Source organism: Lycium barbarum, chromosome 6 (assembly GCF_019175385.1).
Source record: "Lycium barbarum isolate Lr01 chromosome 6, ASM1917538v2, whole genome shotgun sequence".
Classification (NCBI taxonomy): domain Eukaryota; kingdom Viridiplantae; phylum Streptophyta; class Magnoliopsida; order Solanales; family Solanaceae; genus Lycium; species Lycium barbarum.
Window position 1 is genome coordinate 128,540,943 of NC_083342.1, and position 21,180 is coordinate 128,562,122.

General features: G+C 31.3%; 1 protein-coding gene across 2 annotated transcripts; it reads left to right on the forward strand.

Moving 5' to 3' along the window:
* The first annotated feature begins 294 nt into the window (after positions 1-294).
* LOC132598834 (MADS-box protein JOINTLESS-like) lies at positions 295-10,318 on the forward strand. 2 transcript variants are annotated; one of them, XM_060311945.1, is made up of 9 exons: positions 295-646; positions 980-1,168; positions 7,328-7,415; positions 7,631-7,692; positions 8,630-8,729; positions 8,831-8,876; positions 9,666-9,709; positions 9,787-9,920; positions 10,021-10,318. In XM_060311945.1, exons 2-9 carry the CDS (start codon positions 987-989, stop codon positions 10,034-10,036), a joined length of 672 nt encoding a protein of 223 aa, XP_060167928.1. In that variant the 5' UTR covers positions 295-646; positions 980-986; the 3' UTR covers positions 10,037-10,318. The 2 variants fall into 2 exon arrangements, with proteins under 2 accessions (XP_060167928.1, XP_060167929.1); XM_060311946.1 differs by having other exon boundaries at positions 300-646; positions 9,790-9,920.
* Positions 10,319-21,180: the final 10,862 nt, after the last annotated feature.

Consider the following 21,180-nt stretch of genomic DNA (forward strand, 5'->3'; position numbering starts at 1 on the left):
TCTACTTTCCTATTCCGTGACGCCTCTTAATTAAACAAACATAATTCTCTCAAATTAAAGTACTAGGAGACAAGCAAAGAAGTAAAATGAAAAAAAAAAAGAAAAAAAAAAGAAAGAGAAGAAGTGAAAAATGAGGAATGATTTATGATTAGCGTATGACTAATAGAGGAAAGGAAAGGAAAATTACAGAGTCTGCTTGGCCATTTATAGGAATTTGGAAGGTATTTTTGGCTATAAAAGGAAAATCTGGTAGGAAACTTACGCATACCAAAGTCAAGCAAAAAGGAAAAAATCATAAGAAGAAAGAAAACGAAAGGGATATATACATATTTATAGGCATATATGAAATCTCTTTAATCTGCTAATTTATCAACATCCTTCTCTCTCCATATATCATTGGTGGAACTATTCTTTTGATGATGTTATTTTCCAGTACTACAACCAATGTAACCAAAATACCCTAGTCAAGCTAATTACTTCAACATCTTTTCTTCCTCTCTTTTCTAATAATTTTCTCTTTCTATTTTAAGAATGCTTTTTTCTTCTAACAATCTCTCTTCACTTTTGTGAGCTCCCATTCTTCTATCTTTACAGATCTCTTCTATTTTCCATTCTTTTAGCTCCCTTCAGCTTCTTGCTATTTCAGGTTCTTTCCCTTTTATCTGTTTTCTAGGGTTATTTAATGGGTTTACAGTGGTTCTTAATTACTCCACCTTTTTTTTTTCCTTTATAAATTGTTAAGTGGTTCACAAGTTTCTTATTATTTTTAACTCCTTATCCATGATAAAAGGTACAAACATTCTGAAAAATTCCTCTAAATATTAATATAATATATAAAAAAAAGATTCTTGTCTTGATTGTAGTCAAATTTAGAGAAGGATGACTGGGTAGTTAGATTTTTTAAGATCTATAATTTATCTTATTATTTATTAATTATATTACACCAACTACTTCAAGCTTTGACTTTGTGCAATGATAGGTTGAAAATGGTGAGGCAAAAAATCCAGATCAAGAAGATAGACAACTTGACAGCAAGGCAAGTGACTTTCTCAAAGAGAAGAAGAGGGCTTTTCAAGAAAGCTCAGGAGCTTTCAACTCTTTGTGATGCTGATATTGGACTCATTGTTTTCTCTGCTACTGGAAAACTTTTTGAATATTCAAGCTCCAGGTTCTCTTTAATTTCTTTCTCCATTTTTTTGTTTTTCCCCTTTTTTTTAGTTGTAAGGTAGGATTGTTTCTGGTTACAAGGATGAGTACTTCATCTAAATACAGAATAATAAAACAGTACTTGAACTATTTACAAACCAATAGTAGTACATATGATTATGGTGTAGTTTCTTTTCATTGGCTACTTGTTAGTTCACTAATTAATGAAAAGATGTAATTTTTTGGAGTTAAAAAAAAGCCCATGACTTGCGTGTCAGATATCCATCATGTCCAAGAAAATCTCTTTTCTTATCTGTCTGATATATGGAGAGTTCCATCCGGAAAAGCTGAAAAGCTAATACCATTTATGAAGATTGATAATTCCATATTTAGTGTGGTCGATGTTAAAATTTTTCTGTAATACTTCTATAGTACAACTTGTGACTGGAAAATACAGGTTATTGGTCTTCACTTATGTAAAAGAAATAAAGTAATTATTAATGTTTCTCATTACATTTGACTGCCCTACACTCCTTATCAATTTTACAAAAAAAATAAAATTGTAATCTTTGCAAAGTTTTACTATGTAAAGTAATAGTAACTAATTGGTGATAAATGTATAAGAAAATGTCTGGTTTAGATATCATTTCGTTGTCATTTCTAGTGTACGATATCTTTCAAAGTTTTGTACTTGAATCTTTTTATTTTAAAATTTTAAAGTATAGTACCATAAAGATCCGTTGAACATCCTTCACAATAATGGAAGAGGTCTTCACATTTGTGAACTGATGATAGAATGCTACTCCTTTAATCACATATGATAATGCTCAAGATTATGGTAAGAGAACCAAGAATTGTAAAGTCCTATAGGTCTGTATTAAAATTAACACATATAATCATATGTAGAATTTTAAATTCTTCAATAAGATGTATGTGATAGTACACTAAAGTTTTGCTGCTGACTAATCTCAGGTCCAGTTGTGGAGAGCTAGAGTTTTGTATGCGATTCAGTAGAACTCAGTAGTTTTGGCCAAAATTTCATAAACCCATTTAATATGTATAAATAATTTATCTAAAATCAAGTCAACTGCCTTTTCTAGAATCCAGAATCCATAAACTCAAAATTTTAGTTCCATCTGTAACTACCCGAAAAGCTCCACAGAGTTGTCGTATGCGGGTACTACGAGGCCACGACTTTCTTGATCGCCTCATTCGGGTGTTGATGTGGCTGAAGTCTCTCCGATGGTAGCGTATATTATGCTCGAGGTCTCTCGGTACAACTCAGTAAATTATTTTAAGTATTTTCTTAAATTCAGATTTTTGACACAAAACTAGTTTCATCCAATATCTAAAGACAAAAGGGGCTAACAAAGACGAAAGAACTAATTGTTATGTCTAAGATCTTCAAGTTTGTGCTAATTTTCAATATTGCAGTTTTACCTAATACATACTTCCGAGCTTCAACTACGAATCGATCTTTGTTCCCAGAGTCTCTTCCTTGGGTCTAGTTTTTGAGGGGTTGTATTAGAAGTACACATATTGTGGCTAATGAAGCATTAATGTTCTCATCAATGTATACCATTTTAAAGTTCTTCTCTAAGATTATATATAGACCTTCTCCATTATATATGTATGATCAACAGTACGCTTGAAGACTAGTGTCCTCTCATGGTTAAGAGAAGAATAAACAATCCAATTTCTCCCTCTTATGCATTTCATGTGACACTGTTTCCTTATTAATCCATTCAAAAAAAAGAATGATACTATACCTTTTTAAATGCAGTAACAAATTAATTTTAAAATTCTCATTTTACCTTTAATGTCATGCTTTTATAGCCACAAGAATATCATAACATGTTTAAAGTCACAAGTTCAAAATTCTTCCGTGCTTTCTTAAAGTCCACATCCAGTCAAATTTACACCAGGTAAATTGAAACGAAGATAGTACGACCATTCAAGCACAATGGAGAATATTCAAAGTTCAAGCAATCACTTGCAATTTTTTTTTTATAGTGTAAGATATCACTATTAGGTTGTAAGCCTATATAGGGTGTGTAGAATTTGGCTTGAGCCCTACCATGTAATATATAAGTAAAAGAACTTACAATGACTAGAAAGGATACGGAACATTGCCTCTAGTCTACAACAAAAGAGATTGACAAAGCAACCTGAAAAGGGATGGAATAGCCAACAAAATGGTTTCCATCCCAAAAAACAAGAAAAACTTAGCTAAGAACGAAATTGTATTTTCAGATCTCCTCCTAAAAGTAGGTAATTGTTGCTTATCAAGTTGAATTAGCTCCTTAGCTTCTCTAGGCAAGCCCAAATGAGAGAGATATAAGGTCCTTCTTCCATTTGTAGAAGCCAATTTTGCAAAGAAATAAACCACTTTGTCGGCCTCCCTATAACAGTGTGAATTTGGGTGATGATCTTGGAGTCCAATTCCAAGTGTATATTGTCCATTCCATTCTGTACGCCCCTAGTCCCTCTAAATTCCGCTGCAATAGCTTCAGCCTATTGTTACTTTCACATTCAACAGAATATGAGAAAGCCCTAATGAAGTCCCCTAAAAAGGATTAATCAAATCAATAAAATATTAAATGAAGGAATTAATCATAAGATTAAATCATATGTTTCATCTAAATTCAACAACAAAAAGTTACTACATACTAATTTAATCCACATTAGACTCTAATTAGAGCCACAAAAATTCTAAAGTACAAAGAGAAAAGTAAGTTTTGAGAAGGAAGGGCTCTCCCAAATTGTGAATCTCTTCCTGGAAATCTTGATTTTTCCGTTGGATCTTCACTTCTTAGTTAAAAATCTTTCAAAAGTAGCCTAAATACTCTACTTATACTTCCCTAATATCCCTTGAGTTTTCCACCGCTGCAGGCTGCAGCACCACAAATTGGCTATGTATTATCGTTTTTGTTGGGATCGAAATAAGCAGATATCATGTGAAAGCTAACAAAGCAAACATTTGACGATGATAAATATGACAATAAAGAGAAATATATGAAAATATAAATATTAATTCAACATATTTTTCGTCAATTGACGTGGAATTTGAGCAACTCACCTTTATAAAGGATAACACAAAAAATATCAAGTGAAAAGTTAGTTCTCACGCTAAACAAAATCTTTTAAGGACTATATTGTGGATTAAGTGAGAAGGAAGAATCCTCAATTGATAGAAGTCTAAACTCCTTTTTACAAGAATATAATAAGCCAATTATGAAAGATTTTAGAGTGTTTATTTTAGGAAAGTAAAGTCAGTTAAGGTAAATGTTTATCATTCTTTCAATAAAAAGTACTCCCTCCGTCCCATAATAAGTGTTACCTTAACCAAAAACACACCTATTAAGAAACCAATAATGCATGTGAAGTTACTAAACTACTCTTATATAATAAAAATAAATTACTTTTCCCTCTTGATTAGAGCATGCATGAGTAGTCCTTTTGACATTGGGAATCCAACAATACCAAGTTATTATGTGGTTTTTTGTCTTGAATACATAAACTTGTCACTTTTTGTCTAAGGGTAGAGTTGAAAAAAATTAGTCAATTTATGTCTTGGTTTCCTAAAGTAACACTTATTATGGGACAAATATTTTTGGCTAAGGTGACACTTATTATAGAACGTAGCGAGTAAAATGCAAGGGTAAACATATACCTATTGGCAAGTGTAATTATTGCCTCCATTTTTTTTTTCCTTTTGCTCTCTTAACTCTTATTTTGGTGATTATCACCGAAATTTTTTGCTACTTATCTCCGTATTATCGAGATTGAAATTACAGGGCGTCATGTGGAGGCTAATAATTTGCAAATCTTAAACGATGATAAATCAGACGACAAAGAAAATATACTAAAGAGACATAATATTATAATATGATTTGGCCAATTGGCCTACATATTGAAAAAGTGATATTAAAAAGCAGAAAAAACTATTGAGAGAAAAATCTCCACCTAAATAAGACTCTTTAATGATTACATTATGGATGCTACTATGTTATGTTGTATGACATAGATTCTTCAATTTACAGAGGTTTAAAACCTTTTTCTCCAGAAAGAGGTTACCAAAATGTGATATATTAAAATTTTCTTTTTGGAAAAAGTAAAATCAAATATGGTAAACTCTTTGCCCTTCCTTCAAGAAAATGTAAAATCCAAATATGGTAAGAAAATCAGGGCAAAACCCTAACAAATCTCCCCTTTGGCCTGAGTTTTCTTAACAAAAACTTAATCCGTCTTCTTCACATAATCGTCATCACTGCTGCTTGCCATGATTGAAAATATGTTAAAAATATTATGGGTTAAAAATGATTTTAATTTTTTTTTTAAAGATGCAGTAGCAGGATGTTGAAAATATTGTTGAAACTTCATCTCCACATGTACCGCTTCAGACTTTTTTTACTTATTGGATAAAAAAAATTCATTATCGTCAATAGGCTGCAACTTGATCTGAATATGCTTTGAACCTGTTTTCAACCTCGTTTAACCATTGGATTTGATACCATTTGTTGGGATTGAAATAACAGGGCGTCATGTAACAACTAATAATTTGCAAACCTTGAATGATGATAAATTGGACGACAAAGAAAATATACTGAAGAGACATAATAATATAATATGGTTTGGTCTGGCCTGCTAAAAAAGTAATATTTAAAAGCATAAAAAACTATTGAGAGAATAATATCACCCTAAACACGACTCTTTAATGACTACATTGTGGATGCTACTATGTTATGTTGTATGAGAAAGATTTTTCAATTTATAGAGGTCCAAAACCTTTTCCTCCAAGAAAGAGGTTAACTAAATATGGAATATTAAAAATTTCTTTTGAAAAAAGTAAAATCAAATATGGTAAACTCTTTGTTCTCCCTTCAAGAAAATGTAAAATCCAAATATGATAAGAAAATCAAGGCATAAACCTAACACATATTGCCTCGTTTATCCTACATAACATCAAAAAACAACAAGAAGACATAAACTCCGAATAACAAAACAGATACAAGCATAGGAAATTTTCAAGAATAATATAAGGTGCCTTTGGTACGAAGGAAGATAATTTTCCCTACTCGTTCTTGAAAAGTCATTTTTCAGATTTTTAAGAAATTATTTTTTCTAAATATGAATTGGGTGGCACATGAAAAGGGAAGCTAGAGGAGAAGGATTGAAGGTTAAAAAATGGTAGAATTAAGAAAGAAAAAAAAAACGCGAAAGTAGGGGTTTCCCTTCGAGGAAATAATCTTCTACTATATTGAACAGAAGAAACTGATGTTGCAAAGATCTCGTGTTTTGTTGTTTATCTTCTTTGTTACTCTATATATATGCCACTTCTATGAAAAATGATCATATAACTAAAATAACATTTGTAATTGTAGTAATTCGTATCATAAATACTAATTTAGGAGGTTTATGAGTTTCTCCTTAGCGGATCTACCGCAACCACGACTCGACCGGTCGATAAGAATTATCACATAAGTGGAAGAATTCATTGGTTTCCACAGCCTAGATATTCTTTAAGAGATGCGCAAAGCTTTTTTCTGTTATAAACCATAGCCATAATCTAATGTGGAAAATCATTTTCCAACACCCATAAATTCCGTTTAACGTTTGTAGTCCTGACTTAGCAGCCAACCAAAATTCAAAAAGGGTAAATAGTCATTATTTAAATTTAGTGCCATCTGATTTCGGAAGCAAATTCGGAGAGGTAATTATTATACTCCTTTCGTTTCTCTAATGCACTGTTGGTTGAACTGTAAAGCTAATGTGCCATAGATAATTGCGTTTTAGATTATTAATTAGGTGAATAGAATAAAATTTAAGCAAAATACGTACAATGGTTGCAGTGGAGTGGTAAGTACTCTTTCATCCTTCGAGTCCTGCTGGGTACATAGTAGGGAGCTGAATGGAAAACATGAACAAAAAGAAAATTTGAACATAATGTTATAAGCTATAGTACATTTAAGTTTTGTTTTTCTCACGTGTTTTCAAGTATTCCTGGTTACTAGCTGCTTTAATATATGTTTTCCTTCGTCATATGTACTTAACAATCAATTTACGTAGTGATCACACTCTTCATCATTAGTACTTTATATCCACATAAAAACTTTAATTCCTTGGGTTGAGAAAGTCAAATCTTGTTCATGTATATGTGATGTACTCTACTTTTGGACAGTATGGTGCAACTGATTGAGAAGCACAAGATGCAGTCAGAAAGGGAAAATATGGATAGTCCAGACCAACTCCAATCTTCTAACCTTCAGGTAATACCATTAGCTCTGATGCTCGTAAATGTTCTTGTGTACCGGAGGATGCAGTGAATGAATTAACATTAAGCTACAGAATTTGTATGTGACTAATTTTAGTTTTTTAGGTATTGATGTGATCATGAAATGTATACAAAAGACAAGATTTTGTTTGAAATCTTAATTTCCATATCTGATTTAGTAAACACCAAGCAAATGTTTCAATTTTTCAGAGCGAGAGGAAAACCTGTGCAATGCTTAGCAGGGAATTTGTGGAGAAGAATCGGGAGTTGAGGTAATTGTTGGTTTTATTTTGTGTTCAAATTTTAATTTGGCTATGTATCCAATTTTTGTAAGACACATCTTTTTATTACTGAAGAGATGTATTAATTAATTTTGAGATAATGATAAAAACACACCTCAAGTATCACATTTTTTTTTGAGTTTCCGACCTGAACTATCAAACGGGAGATATTTCTATCTAAACTATCACCAACTAGTTTGTAAAACACACTTCAACTATCAGTTGTTCACTTTTCCTATCTAAAATATCACTAACTAGTTTGCAAAACACACCTCAACTATCAGTTGTTTACTTTCAATGAGGTGCGTTTTGCAAACTAGTTGGTGATAATTTAGGTAGAAAAACTGAACAACGGATAATTGAGGTGTGTTTTGTAAATTAGCTGGTGATAGTTTAAGTAGGAAACTCTTACACTGATAGTTCAGGTAGGATACTTGAGGGGTGTTTTTGACCCTTAACTCATAATTTTCTTATAGAAGGTAATTGTTGATTTATGTTTTCACTCTTTATAAATGCGTTACTCACAAGCTAGAAAATCAAATCTAGAGAATCCTGAAACCTTCATCTTTCCGCTCTCTTCAAGAATCCCATTTTTTCACTCCCTCTAATTTTTATAAAGTAATTAAGAGATTTAAGAGTTCTTTGGAATTTCTATGAAGGTACACATTAGAAAATTTCTAAGCCGGACGTCATTTTCTATTGCACCTGGTTAGCGACGAATATCTACCCGAAGAAAGCGCCTTCCGTAGCACGTCCCAAACTGACTTTTATATCAAAAACTCTTATCTTTTACTGTTAATTGTTGCGTCTTGTTATCAGATGTTGAGAGTTCTACTAATAATAAGTATTTCTCGACACACTCTTATCTTTTACTGTTAAAATATTCTGTCTCGAGTCGTGTCAAATTGCAAAGGACTTATTATGCTAGGCAACTTAATGGAGAAGAGCTGCAAGGACTTGGCCTGGAGGAACTAATGAAATTGGAGAAGATAGTCGAGGGAGGAATAAGTCGTGTACTGAAGATTAAGGTTCTAGATACTTAATTCCCTCCTTTGTGCACTGATGTGATTAAATGGTCCAACAATTAACATACGTTGACTGCATTAACTTGGGATTTTGTGTATTTCAGGGTGACAAGTTTATGAGAGAGATCAGTTCCCTCAAGAAAAAGGCAAGTCATTAACTTGAATACTAGTATTATTTATCAGGACTATATTTCTTAATCAGGACATATTTGTTTCTATCAGGAACTAAAATTTGAATTTGGTTTTTGAAATATTAGATTTTGGAAAACAATCATAGGGAAAAGTCTGTCGAGATTATGAAAAATATGGAAAACATTTATTATGGTTGTCCTGAAAAACATTTTTATTTTGATTTTCGGTGAAAAAAAGCTGTTTCTGAGAACAAACATACTTTTAAGTTCTTGAAAGCTTTCTATTAAAAAGGAGAAAAGGTCCAAATTTATTTTTATACTTTTGCCATTCGTTACACAATCTTAGTCGATCCGGTAATATTCTTGCTCTTAGCAAAGAGTTTCCTATTTGCCCTCGTCGTTAGCAGGGCTCCAACATGGAACAGGTGGAGTCATATGTCCAAATTCTTTGAGAAAAAATGTTGAAATATATCCTTCAATTTTTGTCCTAGGGTTTAGAATTATCCTCAGATGGGATTCTATCAGCGATCAAGAGCAAAAACGAGACTTTTTGTAATGACTGGGTAATATTAGACTATAAGTCAAACGGAGCGCAAAATTACTCAATTTTAAATAGTACATAACCAAATTTGACCCTCTTTTCTTTTGAAAAAGTTATTTTTCTAGCCTTCTAAATTTCCCTTAAAGACAGAATCTATAAGCCAAACAGTGAAATCCAATCTCAAGAACATTTTATTATTCTTGAGAACTGAGATTTCCTATTAGCTAACTGCTGATGTCTAGTTATAACATTTTTATATGCAGGAAGCTCAACTGCAGGAAGAGAATTCACAGTTGAAACAACAATCAGAAGTAAATTATTCTGCAATGTTATTTTTGGAAAAATCCTTTACTTCTCCCTTACTACTAAATCATTAAATCTGTGGCAGCAGGCAAGAGTGTTGCAATTTGAGGGCCAAACTGCAACTGAGCAAGGACAATCGGCAGATTCCATCACCAACAATCGCAGCTTAGTCAATAGTCATCAGGACTGCAATGACTCAGATACTAGCCTCAAGTTAGGGTATGTAAATACCCGAATCCCAAACCTCAAACCCCAAATTTCTAAACTGAACACTCATGTGTCATATGTTATACTCATTCAATTTTCTTTGTCATTGCAGCTTGGCCTTTCCTTAATGAGCTTGATTTGAGAGCCAGGGATATATATTTACTGTGTAATTTTCTATTGATGCATCATATAGTCAAATGTATAAATTGATTAGGTCACTTGACCAGGTCTTGAAAGACTTTGAGATCACCGAATTTCTGGAGAATCGAGGGGTCAATAGTCTAATCGTAATGGTGTTTGCAACAGATGTAGCTAGCTAGGTACTTTATCGGTTGATATCTATTCAATCAAATGTATCATCTTAATTTACATGGTCATGTGATGCCTGAAATATATGGCTAGTTCGTGTATAGTTGTGTTTAGGAATTAGGACTTAACCATCTGCGAGGTACGTTGTAATTCCATATTCGATTGGACTGGACCGAACCGTAACCCCTCCCCGCAATCACTTTCTCTCCCAAAGAAATATATATATATATAAAGAGTCAACTTTTTAAAAAAAAAAAAAATTGTTTTTATTACATAGGGGGTAGGGAAAGGGGAAATGAGGAGGGGATTACAACGTGGGGATTCGAACACTCACCAACAAGGTGAAAGTTCAGGTAGCCAACCAACTGAGCTACTAGATCCCTACTAAAGAGTCTACTTAAATTTATTTATTAGCAGTAATCTTTTTGAGTCATTTAAAGAGAACATATTCCAAAATTTGTCGAATGTTTGTTGCAGCCAATTAATTAGAATTCATATCGATCAAATCAATAGATTAACATATCTATTTCAGAAGTGTTTGAGTTGATAATATTATATTTCAACCATTGAAAAATTATTTAGATTCACTTTTAGAAATTATTTAATTAATTAACCTTAATGCACAACTATAAGCAGCCATTTTAAAGTGTAGCTACATAGTCACAAATGCTTGCAGCAATTAGAAGAAATACTGAATTGATTGTTTTCTTTATGTGTGATCAGACGTTGATTATATCAATTACTTTATGATTTTTTAACCATCCATATCTTTTATATATATAACATAGGAGAGGTACAAGTAACGTGGTTAAGTCAAGTGGCAACCTAATAACATGCCACTTGATAATTTTAAAACCAAGTTAATATGTTTTGTAATAAACATACTTAAATTGAAATAAATTTAAATTTGAATTGAGATAAGAAATTCGAATTTGGATAGAATTGAATCTGTTTTTAATTATTTTGTTATACTAGACTAGATGGATACATAAAAAATTTAGTCCCTTCAGTTTTGTAGCATTTTTCTTCAAAAAGTTTGTAATCTTTTTATGTGGTAATCTATCATCTTAAAGAAGCATATTTTAACATCGTGAAAAAAAAGAGCAGCATGGAATAGAAAAAATTATTTTGAAATTAAAAGATTAAAAATAAAAAATTCAAATATTGTAAAATGAATTTATAAAATAAAATAACTTAAGGAGTAAAAACTTCAAGATAGCAACAGGTGTAGGCATGGAAACAAATCGGTGGGCTGGGGGATGTGGTTTGTGCGTGTGTGTGTGTGGGGGGGGGGGGGGGGGGGGGTAACAATTGTGTTTCTATAACATATTTATTTGTCTTTTAAATTAAAAAAAAAAATGTGATAGCTTTGCTGATAATTCAAAATTTAAACATAAAAATAAGCCTAAACTGAATTTGAAATTATCTGTTAAAATTTGAGTTTATCTCCCATTTGGAGATAAGGCAAATCAAGTTTAAAAAACGAAACCAAAGCAAACATTTCACAATTTTGGTATAAATAGATAAGTACAATGGTAATGCTATAATAACATTTATTGAAAGATAACGTGTTTTGAATTTGAAAGGTAAAAGTTGTGAATAGACCTATAATTTTTTTTGAAATTTTAATCTATTATCTTTATTTGTATCTCCTTTTCTTTTTCCTGTTTAATCCCTTCAAATTAAATGTGGGAATCAACATTCACAAAGCTCAGTAGGTTTTTCATTTACAACAGTATGAGAATTTTAATTTTGTGTTGTATGATTACATATTTCATCTTAAAGCTATGCTCACATTAATTTTCGGTGTCATGTTCTTGATATTTAGTAGCATTTGGGGGTACGTTATGCATTAATGATATTAATTTCAAATTTAGTGTCTTCTTTTTATATACTATCCGTCTTTTCGTTAATCTTCTTTTTTCTTTCTTTTGTGATATTTTTTAGATTCTTTAAAGCATAATTTTTATTTTTTATTTAGCGTGTTATAATTCTCATCACGTTTTTAGTCACACTACTTATCTAAATTGATTGTTGTTGTTTTTATTTGTGCATTTCAATTTCTCTATGACATTTTTGTTGGATTTATTTGTAGTAAAAAGTCTCAAGATAAGTTCATGTTATTAATGAGGATTAACTTGTTTTGTTGCTCAATGTCTCAAATTTATTTTATCTTTTAAAAGATACGATTTTTGACTCGCAACTAATAGGGCTCAAGATATCAAGGTGGAGCAGTTACCACGAAAAGCCATGGATGGATGAAGGTCTCGTGGTTAATCTTAATAGGGGGTTTGTCCGTAGAGAGAGTCATGTACAAAGTTTCGTGTATAAAGAATCACATATTACTTGAAGTCCTAATTGTTGTAAAATTTATAGCTTTCTTTGTTTAATAGTTTCACAATTCATGTGCTACATTGCTCCTTGCAAGTCTTAGAGTGTTTATATATGTCACTCCGGAAGGAAGGAGAGTATTCTTTCCTCTTATTCTCAAAGTTTTAAGCTTTGTGCATTCAACTTTAATCTCTTTGAACAAGATTCTGCAATCAATGGTAAACACGAAGATCCTATTCAACAGATTACTTTAACTATGATATGTAGTTAAGAAGAAACCAAATACAAGTATTGGGACAAAGTTAATAAGCATTACAATATTAAATTTTGGATTGAAATAAAAGAATTTGAATATGACTTGAAAGATAATATATTTTGAATTTCATAAAGAAATAATTAAATTGTATTTAAAGTAAAAGATAAATAATTTGAATTGATGTTAAAAAAATTGAAATTGAATTGAATTAATGGTTAGCTTAACATATTTAATAAAAATAATTGAGCAGTTGTGCTTAATATTTGAATCTGAATTCAAACTGAATAGGGTAAATTTAGATTTGTGTGCATTTTGATGATTTTTGCATTCTCAAACTAAATTCGTATTGTCATGTAACAAAAAATTAGAAAATAAGCCGAAAACAAAAACATTGAATAATGAAAATAAATAATATAAGGGCATTATACTTTGAATTAACTTTACAAATAAAATAATATAACCAGAGACACTAAAAGACTTAATTGATATGGCGATATATTAAATCATTCGAGGTTTGATTACCATTAAAGTAATATTTTCTAGCTATATCATTTTTTGAAATTCTATTTAACTATTATATTAAATCATTACGGAATCTATATAAAATATGTCTTTATTTTTTATATTCTTTTATATTACATGCATTAAAGATAGGGATAAGGTACTATTACTCCCCTAAATTATACCCCAAGTTGCTATGACATACCTTACCTTTTCCTGGATCCTATTACCCCCTAAACTTATTTAAAACAGAATAATTACCCCCCTAAACGTTGATGTCACTCTCATATGGAAGTGACATACACTCTCCTTGCCACATGTGTATTTATTTGTTTTAATTTATTTTTTCAGCTTACATGTCAATTTAAAAAAAAAAACTGAATTTTCTTTAAAAAAAAAGACTTTTAAAACCTGTTTTTAAGAAAAAATTGAAAATTTTGATTTTTTTAAAAACCCATTTTAAAAAAAAAATTGAAAACATGGATTAAAAAACAGAATTTTCATTAAAAAAATATTTTTAAAACCCATTTAAAAAAATTGAAAATTTGTTTTTTTTAACACCCCCCACCCCCCCCCCCCCTCTTCCCCTTACTCTTTTGTTTTAAAAAACAAAACTGAAAAAATATTTTTTTTAAAAATATGGAAAAATGGATTTGTTAAAAATATGAAAAACTTGATTATTTTTTTAAAATGTCTTAAAAAATATTTATTTTCATGATTTCATTTTCTTAGGACACTTTTATTTTTCAAATAAAATCCAGAAAAAGTACTTTTCTTGTCAAAATGTGAAAAAACTGATTTTTTATAAAATTTTGAAAAAAAAAATGTGGAAAACCCATTTTTTAAAACTAAATTTGGAAAACTAGATTTATTTTCATATTTTAAGAAAACAGATTTTTAAGGAAAAAAACTTAAGTTTTCTCCTTTTTTTTTGTTTCTCACTCTCTCAAAGAGATTGAAACACACTCTCTTTGTCACGTCAGCGTTTAGGGGGGTAATTATTCCGCTTTAAATAGGTTTAGGGGGGTAATTATTCCGTTTTAAATAAGTTTAGGGGGTTAATATGACCCAGGGAAAGGTAAAGTGTATCGTAGCAACCTCGGGTATAGTTCAGGGGGATAATAGTGCCTTATCCCTTAAAGATATGTTTAAAAGGTTTTTGTTCCCTTTCATTCTCAATTAAGTAAATGAGATTTTTGAGTTTTGGTTACTATTATCAAATTTATTTATATGAATAGAGTTTCTAATTAAAATGTTATTGTGCTCAATTATCAAAATTGTACGCATTCAAAAATTAATTTTCAGATTTTTACTTCATTTATTATATAAGTAAAGTTAAGTTCATAATATGTTTGGTACTTTTGGATACTGTCTTTAAGACAGTTGTCCGAATTCCCGATGATAGACAACTAAAACAAGTTCTTGCTAATGGTTTAAAAAAAAGGGGGGAGGGGTGGGGGGTGAACGTGGGGCTGTTAAAAAGAGGGAAATATATATCATAATATTAAAAAACTAAAAGAAGAATTTTTTTAATAATTTAGAGGGTATAAAGATACTTAAAAAGTTCAATTGAGATGTGCGTGTGGGGTGTGTGTGTTTTTTGGGGGTGGGGGGTGGGGGGGGGGGGTTATTGTTGTTCAAAATCGGGGGAAGGTGTTTGAACCAAAATTAGAGAGAGAAAATGATTTTCACCGATAAAAATAATACTATAATTTTGATCAAAATCAAACAAAAAATTATTAAGAGAGTAAAAGAAATTCTTTATCTATTTAAGGAACTAACGAGATAGTCTAACATTTATCATTCGTCTGTTTTAATTTCAGAAAGATTTTGTTATTAAGTACATTGCATTAAAAAATAAGATCATAATTGAATTTTGTTAAAGTAATAAATGATCCAATGTACTTAAACACCGCGTATCACACGAATATGAATATAGTAATCTATATATAATATAAAGCTAGACATAGATAAAGTGATGTGACACCTCTCTATGGCCAACATTCCTATTTATTTTTTCTCCTTTTTTTGACATTTTCCCCTCCATTTCTCTATATAAAATAACACAATAATTTCCTAACTAATTGAATTACCAAAAACCTCTCCCACGTTGTATTAACCTATTTATTACATTTCAATGATCATTACAATTGCATATCAGTTAGATACCTTTTCACCTCCCCATTTTTCTCTATTCTCATAAATTCACATTTAGTGTTCTATTATAAATACCGACTAATTAAGATAGTGCTCATAGGTGTTTCATATCATGTTTTCAGTCCCAATTTATTGAGAATCTGATCATATCCTATTGCTTCGTGTTTTTCTTTTGCTTTATGTTTGAAGCCTTCCCCAATGTGCTATTTTGATGAAACAAATGCAAGTCATCCGGTAACAATAAGCATAATCAGGAGACATAGTGTTTCAATTTAAATATTTTACTGTTTTAATTTACATATACGTACGTGTATTGTATTATCTGAATTCTTACATAATAGTAATATGAATTATTTCTTTCATGTTTCATTTTTGTCGTATGATATTTGCATGAAATGGTTACTTTAACACCACTGACAATATGGAGATAGCAATATTCATTTTACTCCACCAGAAGCAAGGTATGGCCTACTTCTTTTTAGACTACTATTTTTCCAATTTACGTTCTAATATATCTTCATTCCTTTTTTGGATGTATCTTTAATTTTTTGTAAATGGAAAAAGATTAGAGGGGAAGTGTAAGATCCATTTCTTGAGCAAATTTATTAATGAAAAAGAGTATTAAAAGAGATGTTGTAAAATGAAGTTTAGTGCATATTCAAAAGCAGATATTCCTATTTCTTTACAATTGCTCAATTAAAGAGTTATTACCAATAACTTATCGTTTCCTTTATTCTCTCCATTACTCTCCTCCTTCTACTTCTTTCTTCCTCCATTTCTTGAAATCAATGTATAATCAATGCTGTATTAATTTGGAACGGAATTATTTTTCTTCAATCGTGGTTTTTATATTGAGTTAAACATTTATGTCATTTTAGTTCTGTAACTCCTTTTAATCACCTATCTCTCATCTTATATCATTTCTCAATTAACTATTCTTCTTTTGTTTTTCTTTCGTTTTTCTTTCGTTTTTTCATTTTCTTTTATTTTCTTGCTATCTTTTTATTCTCGGCTATGTTTTTTTTTTTTTTTTTACTGATTCTAATGTTAAAATTAATTCAGGTGAATAAACGTTAAGATACTTCTAGAGCATGAAGCTGGAGATTTCTATCTAAACATTAACTCCTACGGATTTTCTTTACTTTGTGTTTTTGATGTGCGCATTAAATTTTTAGGAGGAACTTTCAAGAGAAATATGTACATTTTGGAATTCACAATATTTTAAATAAATTTATTGAAATTATTTTAGAGCAAAAGGTGGTTGTTTATTAAAGGAGACAAGAAGATAAGGGAAGAAGAGGAGAATGAATTTAAAATAGCCATTTTTTAATCGAGAAATGAACTGCTATATAAGGACATAAGAAAGGAAGGAAGATGGAAAAAGAATGAAAAGTGTAAATTTCATTCGTCTTTATCTTTAATTTTTTCTTTAAATTTTAAATGAAGATAAAATTCCGAAAGCTCTAAAATTTAATCTCTAATGATACGGTAATTTTTTTTTAGTACTTATATGCACATATCAAATGTACACAGTAAAAAAAAACATTGTATTTAACCATATATACATAAAAAGATCATATTTTCTTGATTCTTTTGTCCTTTTAAATGCTTTTTTAAATAAAAGAAATAGAGAATAGTTTCACCTATATTAATCTGTTTAGTATTTGAAGATAAAAAGAACATTAAGATTTTTTGTTTTTACATGATATTTTAACGTTTTACTATCTTAAAGTTCAATGATGTATTCAATTATTGCGCGAAGCGCGATCAAGTTAACTAGTTTATAATAACAAACGGATCAGCAGATTAAAATAAAACTAATTTCAGTTGCGAGCACAAGTCCGATGAAAACATCCTTCAATAAATTCACGTACATGTAAAGGTGTTAACCGGTTCCAACCGGAACCGGACCGGTAACCGGCCGGTTCCGGTTTACCGGTTTTAAACTCCAAACCGGAACCGGTCCGGTTTGGAGTGCTTAAAATCTTTTTTGTTTTTTGTTTTTTGTATTATATATATATATATATATATATATATATATATTATAGTATTTATTTGTATATTGTAGGTATATTTACATATGTTATACAACTTTATAATTAAAGTTTAAATATTTACTGACTAACAGCCTAACAGCAAGTCAGCAATACAGAATAGTGCTTTTCGTATACATATATATGTATAACTTACATATACTTATATATATGTATAACTTAATATATATACTATATATACTTATATACTATATATACTTTTATATATATACTTAATGTATATACTAAATATATGTATAACTTAATATATATACTATATATATGTACTATATACTATATATACTTATATATAGGTATAACTTATTATATATACTATATATACATATATACTATATATACTTAATGTATATACTAAATATATGTATAACTTAATATATATACTATATATATGTACTATATACTATATATACTTATATATAGGTATACCTTATTATATATACTATATATACATATATACTATATATACTTAATATATATACTATATATACTTATATACTATATATGTCACACCCCGACTTTACTAGGGTATGATGGGCACTCGACCCCACATTCGGAGCCGAGCGAACCCGCTGACTCTTATTACACAAATAATCTTTTGAACCAATTAAGAAATAAATACATAGTAAGCTCTCCAATCTTTTTTTTTTCTTTTTCCTTTCATAAGTAAAGTCTATAATCATGTGGGACCCGTGACATGAGACATAATAACATATCGACTGGCGAAGCCGTCTACAAAGCTCACGCTCTATACCCACGACTCTGTCTGCAAAGTCTCTAACCTCGAACATAGCGTCATAGTACATATACTCTGACTCGGCAGCACTCCAGGACAAGTGGAGCCTACCAACCTCGTTGGAACGTCTTCTATGCTAGCTTCGCATCATCTGGGTGTACCTGCGCGGCATGAAACGCAGCCCCCGAGGAAAGAGGGGGTCAGTACGAGCAATGTACTGAGTATGTAAGGCATGAATAGTAACATAGTAAAAGATGTAAGCAGGAATAATAACTGTATGGAACATAGAACATGTCATAAGATAAAAGAGTAACCTGTACATATGAGTGCCCCTGGGGGCGAATGCCATGCATGCTTGTCTGGTCGTATCATATCATGTCATGTCGTATCATGTCATGTCATATCATATCATAGCGCCGAACAACGTCGGCTCGCCCACATAGCGCCGAAATACGTCGGCTCGCCCATATATCCCGCGTCCGGGCATCCCGCGTCCGGGATGATAACGCCAGCTGACCAGGTGGCAATGCAACATATGTCCCTTCCCCTTCCCCATATATCCCTTCCCCCACCCCATGTACATATACATATCTCATATACATATGTCATATAAGCATGCAGGAGAGCCCAAAGAAAATCATGTGTCCATCGGAGTGACGTAAGGTCGGTAACCTCCGATTATATTATGGAATAGCCATGGACGTCGTGTCTCACCTTGAAGGGACAATTAATATAAGGCGAGACTATCAATGGAGAGTGTCATCATGAGAAAACACAGAACCGGGTCATAATGCATCGTTTCACATACTTGGAACCTTTAAAATAGTCCTTATCCATAATAGAATTGAGAAATCAAGAAATAACTTAACATTTTCATATTGTCATATTCATGGTAGGAACATATCGTCAACATATCTATCATAGACATTTTCTCATATTTGACTTCATTGTTGTCATTATAAGATCATATTCATCATCTTAGTCATAAGAGCTTCCTATCTCTTAAAACTTGGTTTTCGGAAAATATGGGCATTTTGAAGAAAAACAATTATGAACTTTTAGAAAAAAACTTATACCTTGGAGTCATAGACTTATAGCTTTTGCAAGTAAAGAAGGTATATATAAAAAAAGACATTTGAGACATTACGACTTGGGGATCATGCCTTTGAAAGAAAAGGGACGAGCCTTAACATACCTGTTCCACGTCCTATTAGCTACGCTTATGTGTCCGAGCTTGTAAGTCTACATTTAAGATACTTCACACTAATATTAGCCTTTTCATCATACACTTGTACCATAATTCAAATTATACTATTTTATATTCTGCCGAAAATCGGGCAGCATCTCCCCTGTTTATATGCCTAGCCCAAATTTTTAATTCAGCAGCCAACAACAACAACAACAATACCAACATCAATTATAATGTTTCCAACTCAAAATATCTCCTAAAACAGCCCACACGCTGTTTTTCAACTTTCCACAACTAATTAACTCAGTATACAATTATTTAATCGCGCCTTCTTTGTAAATAGACTAGTATTAACACAAATAGGAAGAGATTCATACCTTTCTCCTTTTAATATTGTTGTATCTTCCCTTTTTCACCTTAGTTTTATGACACAACGCACCGCCATACGATTCTGCAGTGAAAACTATACGCTATGGTTTGGGCTAAAATTTGGTGGTGAAAAGTTGGAAAATTTTCTGGAATATTTGGGGTGTTTTTCGTGGTTTTGGGATGAAAATGAGGGGGTCTCCCCCTCTTTATAATTGTTTTGGAAGCTGCCAGAAGCAGCTGGAAAAGTGTTCAGCGCGATCGCGCTTCCTTCTGGCGCGTTCGCGCAGAGTTAATTAAATTCCTTCTGCGCGTTCGCGCCCCCTTTGGGCGCGTTCGCGCAGGGTTAAATTTTTCTGACTGGACCTTAGTTCAGTAAAATGGTCATAACTCTTGATCCCGATATCGTATGAGGGCCCACGACCTATGGCTGGAAAGCTCTTTCAATTATCTACAACTTTTATTTATGGGGGTTTTCCCAAATTCCAAACTTATAATGCTGTTTTTGCCCTTTCAAGTCAGATCATCCGAAAACGTTTCCTTAAATCGTCCTTTTGGAGGACTTATGCCCATTTTTGGCTTATGGGTCCTTCTTAGGACTTGCTCAACTTTCCATATACTACTTGTATGTATCTTCATATTTCCTTTATAAAACTCCGACATGTGGGCCCCACTTAGCTTGCAGCAACGAGGGTTTTTCGTCAATTAACATATGACCTAATTTACACCATATGGTCTCCAAATGTCATATATATGCTATTATTACCTTCTTATACACCACCTTCATTCCTAACTTGATTCTCGAATTTTCGTTGAGCGCGTTCGCGCCACGTGGGGGCGCGTTCGTGCTGTATCGATCCTTTGGCCTGTACTAGCCGTCTACAGTTTTGATAACGCGAAATTTTTCCGGGGTGTAACAATATATACTTATATATGTGTATAACTTAATATATATACTACATATACTATATATACTTATATATATGTACTATATACTATATATACTTACTTATATACTATATATACTCTTATATACTATATATACTATTTTTTCTATATGTACTATATATACTTATATATGTTTAAGTATACTATATAACTTAATATACTTATAAGTATATTCTTAGTATATTTTAGGTATATTCCTAACTTAATAAAAGTAAAAATATGAACACAAGTAAATAGAAGAAAGCTCAATGAGCCATATATTTTATTCATTCTTGGATAACATTTATTTGCAAGTTGTATTTTTTTTTAACTTGCAAATAATACATGAGTTGTACAAAAATAGTAGAATAATAAAATCACCAACATCAATACCTAAATTAGGTGTTTCTTCCACAAATGTTTCCTCATTAAGCGCACCCTTAACAGTA